At 33.6% G+C, this 6,822-nt stretch overlaps 1 protein-coding gene and 1 long non-coding RNA gene across 3 annotated transcripts in view; both read left to right on the top strand.

Moving 5' to 3' along the window:
• The first annotated feature begins 6 nt into the window (after nt 1-6).
• On the top strand, nt 7-2,077 carry LOC111714419 (uncharacterized). Of its 2 annotated transcripts, none has more exons than XR_002767974.1 (2): nt 7-907; nt 1,054-2,077. It is a non-coding gene; the product is annotated as an uncharacterized LOC111714419 (long non-coding RNA). The 2 variants fall into 2 exon arrangements; XR_002767975.1 differs by having other exon boundaries at nt 1,044-2,077.
• Nucleotides 2,078-4,753: 2,676 nt separating this feature from the next.
• The window catches only part of LOC111714409 (tyrosine-protein phosphatase non-receptor type 2), a gene marked incomplete in the record, with an annotated part of 13,986 nt that continues 11,917 nt past the window's right edge, over nt 4,754-6,822 (top strand). The window contains 3 exon segments of the mRNA XM_023489513.1: nt 4,754-4,909; nt 5,244-5,368; nt 6,028-6,154. Of these exon segments, the coding sequence (XP_023345281.1) occupies nt 4,859-4,909; nt 5,244-5,368; nt 6,028-6,154 (303 nt within the window).

Genomic DNA, 6,822 nt, shown 5'->3' with positions numbered 1-6,822 from the left:
GGGGGGGGGGGGTAAATTGAACCGTAAATTCAAAACATTTTGCTTATTGGATACTTTAAAGGTACACATACACTATACAGTCCAATTAACATACAAGGACTACTTCATCTCTCCATCAAACAAAACTAGCAGAAAAAAATTAGCAAATTAGTGTTTTTAATAATCTTCAGTTTCAGATTTGAAAAGTGTGTTACCCTGAGTTCTATGTGGGGGGCTATGCCCCCCCCTTTACAGGTCTAGGTGGGGGCACGGCCCCCTTGCCGCCCCCATGTATACCCCCTTGTATATAGTTGATTATAACAAATGTAACCAATCCACATCACTCCACAGCATAATATGTTTTCATTGTTTTGTAAACACAATGTAGAAAGAACCAGTACAGTACACTTCTGTGATATTTAATTTGTGCTTTTATAGTGATTTTCTAAATGTTAGTCTTAAAAATGATATGTTTGTTTTTACTAATTTTGTAATGATTTATAAGTTATGCAATTTTAATTAATGCGCACGTTGCAGTAATATATCTTTTTTGATAGTTTGAATTTTTTAAAGTTTCATGATAAGATACAAAGTTTGAAGACATGGGATTTTGACAAACTGAAATCAGAAGTCCATATAATTCCGTTTCTGATCCCAAATGAGATCGGGGTTCAAAGTAAATATAGAAGCATCAAAATACACTTTCTGTGTCATTGTGAAATTTGACAAGTTTTTTGTGTACGTGTACTACACTTAAGAAATGTGTATTGCATTTGGAATATTAAAAGGTGTAAATATCAGTAAATTTTGATAAATTATGATATATAGAAAAATGAACACTCCCTTGCAGCATACATTCTGCAGTATGGAATTTTTTCTCCTTTTTTTCAGTGTAGTATAGAATGTGCATTAGGATGCGCGTTTACAGGTAAGCTCTCCCACATGTGAAATGGATTTCTAATGACATAATTAGTGTTTGGTGAGAAAAATGAGAGAACATAATCTATAAAACACTATGAACAGCATTAAAGACAGAAAAATTACAAATAGTCAAGGTTTTTAAGTTTATTCTAGGCAGGAGTCCGGGACAAGCAGAAAAGGCCTGCCCCCACCCTCTCTTTTTCCAACGGAGGTATTTAAACACAAGACGGCAGTGTACAGTGAGGGAATCTACTCTATATCTATCAGTGAAGGAATCTACTCTATATCTATCAGTGAAGGAATCTACTCTATATCTATCAGTGAAGGAATCTTCTCTATATCTATCACTGGGGGAATCTACTCTATATCTATCAGTGAGGGAATCTACTCTATATCTATTAGTGAAGGAATCTACGAACTGTCTAGATGACTGTCACAAAAGCTGATTTGAGTAAACTAAAACATTTATAATATAGAACAAAAAGACGAACCAAGAAGGTCTATTTTAGTCAATTAATAGGTTGCCAAAAACGAAATCCCAAGAAGATGTGAGAAACATTAAAAACATTTCAGGGATGAGAAACTAGCCTAATCAGAGTTCTATGGGAATTGATTCCATTAATGTAATATTTCAAGCATGGTGTAATATTTAGAATATGATCTAACCCTCTAACCCCTCAACCCTTTGTCTATATCTAAGTTGAGTAGAAAACCTGGAGAATAGTAACTATAGGAGCAGTACACTCCAGGATCTAATAAGGATAGACGTAAGAGCTTAGCTCTGTTTATCCAACTAAGGCCTGGGGACTTATGCTTCATGGACAGCTCTCAGAATGATGTATCTTACCATGACTACCAGAGGAGTAAGGAGGAGGCCAGCCTCCTTCCCATCCAATTTAAACATACATACTCGGAATCCTCAGCATCACTAAGGATATCAGAGGACGCTCTTTGTTCTCCAGCTGGATCTAAGAACATCGAATTAATGGGGCCTTGGAGCAGCTTAAGTGTTAATAGGACATACCGAAGTTGTGCATTCGACCCACAAAATCTGTGAATCCGACCTACAAAAGTTGTTCCATGATTACCATATGATTACCCCTAATATCAACATTTGGGATCGTATTGGATGAAATTATACGGACCCACGACTGAAATAAAATTCTCAAATTAATAACTTGATGTGATTTGATCTTAGTTTTATATTCAAATTCTAATGTTTCTTTATTTTACTATATCTGTTTTGTATGCCTCAGCGTCTCAGAATTTGTTCTCGTCGAGCTCGGCTTCATATTTGATAACTTTTACTCAACTACTCTCTAAAGGGACTGTATGCGTAAATTCAACTTTTCAAGTCACTCTCCATACAAATAAGAAAATGTCCGATTCACATCTGTAGTCCTCGTAAATCTTAATCTTATCAATAATTGTGGAAGATATTATCGTTTTTCTAAGGTTTAAAAGTGATTAATTCTAATAATTCCAATTTATTTTTCTGTTGTAGAAATGCGCGAGTCACGTTTAAAGGGTACTGGGCATTTCCCTCTTTTCATGGAGTTACGCATACACTCTGCAGTCTACACGCTACAGTCCCTTTAAGCTTTGTAGACACGCTGTCTGTGTTGACTTTTGTAACTTACTCTGCTTATATGAAAATATTGTGCTGCACGTGACAAATGCATATTCACATTTTTTGCAAAATCATCTGAGGGTGTTTTCTAGAAAAATACCAGCTTGGGTTTCATTGTTTTTTTTTTTAATGGCTTTTATCTCGATTTATTTAACCATATTAAGTATTAAGGTTATTTTACTGAAGATGCCATTCTCTTTGATCCCTTCTTTGTCGTCATCGTATCTTCTAACTTTCCTTGAGTCCTCATATTTTCTTTGTATCCTCTTATATCCTATCTAATTCCTCATATTTTCTTTCTATAATCCTCTTATATTCTTCCTAATTCCACCTATTTTCATTTTATCCTCCTATATCCTCATTATTCCTCATATTTTCATTGTATCCTCTGTTATTCTTCCTAATTCCTCCTATTTCATTGTATCCTCTGATATCCTTCCTAATTCCTTCTATTTTCATTGTATCCTCTTATTTTCATGTATTCTCTTTTAATTTTTCATAATTCCTCATATTTTCTTTGTATCTTCTTATATCCTTCCTAATTCTTCCTATTTTCATTGTGTCCTCTTTTATTCCTCATATTTTCATTGTATCCTTACTAATTCCTCCTATTTTCATTGTATCCTCTGTTATTCTTCCTAATTCCTCCTATTTCATTGTATCCTCTGATATCCTTCCAAATTCCTTCTATTTTCATTGTATCCTCTTATTTTCATGGTATTCTCTTTTATCCTTCATAATTCCTCATATTTTCTTTGTATCCTCTTATATCCTTCCTAATTCTTCCTATTTTCATTGTGTCCTCTTTTATTCCTCCTATTTTTATTGTATCCTCTTATATCCTTACTAATTCCTCCTATTTTCATTGTGTCCTCTTTTATTCCTCATATTTTCATTGTATCCTCTTTTATCCTTCCTAATTCCTCCTATTAAAATTCTTCATGGCATGGTCCCTTCTATCGATCGTTAACCTTTGAATTATCTCCCGGATCTATCCAGTCCTAAGCTTCTTATTCTTCAATTTCTAAGAACTTCACCTTGAACAGAATGAATAAACCAATTGTTAACCTTAAATCATTTAATCAATACACTTTTCCAAAGAATGCTATAACTTCTTAATTTCTTCTGCTTCCTCAGAAATTCATTTCTCTCATCTCCGGCCTCCTCTCTCTATAAAGTTCAAAAATAAATGTTTAGTTTTCTTAACTGCATACGTTCACGTATTATCTCCATTGCCAAGTCATTCCTGACCACCTTTTTCTCCGATCTTTATTCTTCTATAGACTACATACAGCCTTTCATCCAGGGCCATGAACAGGAATTTCGGGAATGGGGGTGGAGGGGGCTCAAATATTATTTTAGAAGGGCGGGGGGAGGGGGGAGTTGAGTCCTAATAGCCCCCCCCCCATATAAGCCATCGAATTCAAGTTCCAGATACATTGCTACCACATTTCTTCCAAGAAATTCTATCTTCCATATCTCCTCTGATCTGCAGAGGAAGGGGGGGGGGAGGTATTTCCCCTATACATAACTTTCGATGCTATATCGTTTGCACTAATGTCCGATTGAACTAACGTACATTTGCACGAAAGTCAGCTGATCAAAAACAGGTGTGTAGTACGATCGATTGAACATTAGTGCAAATAAACACAAATCGAGTTTTACTGTGTTCAATTGGACTAAAATTTTATTTTCCCGCCAGAAATATATAGTACAAATGAAACAAAATATTCCACGCGGTTTTTAGTTTTGAACAATTAATTGTTCATTTGTACTGTAGTGCGAATGCACGTTAGTCCGAATTAACGTTTTAAGTACGAATGTACGTTGGTCCGATCAATCATTAGTGCAAACGATATTTCACCGAACTTTCCTTACTAAGAAAAATAATAAAGAGATGCGCTGTGGATAATATTTACAAGAGCATTTAAAGAAAATGTTATTCAAAAATTTTTCTTTGAGGTCATCTATATATTATCTTTTTTAAACTTCTAGTGCGTATGAATTAGTAAAATTATGTAAAACATTTTTCGAAATTTACTCTGATTTAAGAACCCAACCCGGCATTTGTGCGTATTCATTAATTTATAAAATTGAAGGAACATGTTTTGTTTGTTCCTTTTTCTTGAACCGGAGACCTATTTTGGGACAGAAAATACTTTTGCGTTTGATATTGTGTAATATCCTCTTTTTTTTCTTCTGTTGGAGCAAAAAAGATTGTTGAATTCTCATTATTTAAGACAATATTTCAGAACTTGACCTAATGTCTGTTAATTTGAGCTCGAGCGTCTGACTATTCTTTTTGGAGGAAAAAGGACAAAACTGAAAATGGAAGAAGAATTTAGAGAAATTCAAAATATGTGGAGACACCACTATTCCGTAAGTACAATTACCCAACAAATTAAAGCGTTTTATAGGAATATTAATGATTCAACATGACTTGTTTAACTAATTTGATATATTTCTATTCCATAATACGATAAATGTTAATACATAAAGGACGAGACTTTATTCTGACAGTCGTCTTAACAATTGCATATTTTTTATAGATGACAGTTCTGGGATAAATACTAAATTTAATCTTAAAACCGCCCGAGTACATGGTCTTTATTTAAGCTTCATTCTTAATAGGCACTCCCGAATGCTATAAAGTTTATTTTAAATTGTTAATAATATTATTAATATGAAAAATGTCATTAATTTGGTTTTTTAGACGATTTGTATCGAGTCACGAAACATCGATCATCCTGCATTGGAAGCTTTAAAGCCTGAGAACAAATCTTTAAACAGATATAGGGATGTGTATCCTTATGATCATAGCAGAGTGCCCCTTAAAAGGTAATAGAAAACCTTGTGTTTGAGTGATTTCATTCATTTATTAATTCTTGTCAATGTTAAAGGGACAGTAAACATAATTTTAAGCAGCTCTTCTTTTTGTTATTTGCGATATATCTAATAAAAATGGATCTGCGGAAACAATAATTATATTTTTAAAAATTGAACAATTTTCTGTATTTGAAAGTTAAGACAATGATATCTTACATCATTGATCAGAAAATGGGACATTGCCAGTCTTTTTTATAATATTAATTAAGAAGCATATTCCTCCCTAAATTTATACATTTAACTTCCTGGATCCGGATCCGTAAAATTATGCGGATCGGCTGATCTGGGTTTAGTGTGGCAAATTGCCAACCAAAATACAAAAAAGGATTTGGTTCTTTAAACACTAATTTTAAGCGTCAATTGATAAGAAATAATTGAAATTTTCCTGATATCTGAATCAAAAACCAATCTTCAACTAAAAATCTAGTGAGAAAAAAATTACGAGAATGAAGCTAGTAAAACTTTACGAAATTATCATGAACTTTATTCGAAAGGATCCTAAGCACTCCTTTTTATTATGTCGCCCCATCTAGCCAAGTTTTGTAAAAATTAAGCTACGTTCCATCTAAATTATGTTTCAAGTATGTTATCTTTAACATTTATCATTTCAGTGTTGCCAAAACTGATTATATAAACGCGAGCCTGGTTGAGGTTCCAGAGGTGAAGAGAAAATACATCCTTACTCAGGGACCACTTGGGAACACTGTGGACCATTTTTGGTCCATGGTCTGGGAACAGGTAAAACAGGATCCGGAGAAGACTTTTTTACTAAAATAGGACGACTATTCAATTCTTGCCAAAATTAAGGTATATCAACATTTGATAGATGCCAAACCTGAGTTATCATTTATTAACATTTTTTCCAACAATATTTTCGCCTTTACATCTTGATTTTCTACAAACCATTGATTAGAATTAAATTCAACCCACTTTGTAAAACCTAGGCACAATTTAATAACGTTCTGCAACACTTTGACTCATGTCAAAACCTGTTATCACAAGAAATTATGTACGTACATAGTAAATTATAAAATCTTTAAATAGATGATTAATGCCTTCAGGCAAATCCGTTTGAAAGCAAGATAATAGCTTGAACCCGACGCGACTAAAGGCAATTTTTCTAATCTTATTAATACTTTGCGACTACTCTAGGCAATAATTTTAGATACCTAAGCAAAGGATAAATTAACAGATGAATTGGAAATTTTCAAAATTAAAATAAATATTTTTAGAATTCCAAAGCAGTAATAATGCTGAACCGTGTGATAGAAAAGGGAACGTTGAAATGTCATCCATATTGGCCACAGGTAAACACAGATATTTTGCCACCTTCCCGAAAGGTGTAAAAAAAGGATTCATAACATTGTAAGAAATAATCTCTTTTTTTGTTAGGGGGGGGGGGGGGC

This window comes from Eurytemora carolleeae, unplaced genomic scaffold (genome assembly GCF_000591075.1).
Source record: "Eurytemora carolleeae unplaced genomic scaffold, Eaff_2.0 scaffold165, whole genome shotgun sequence".
NCBI classification, from domain to species: Eukaryota; Metazoa; Arthropoda; class Copepoda; order Calanoida; family Temoridae; genus Eurytemora; species Eurytemora carolleeae.
Note: the sequence above shows the minus strand (reverse complement) of the source record. Positions and strands in the feature narration are given on the sequence as shown.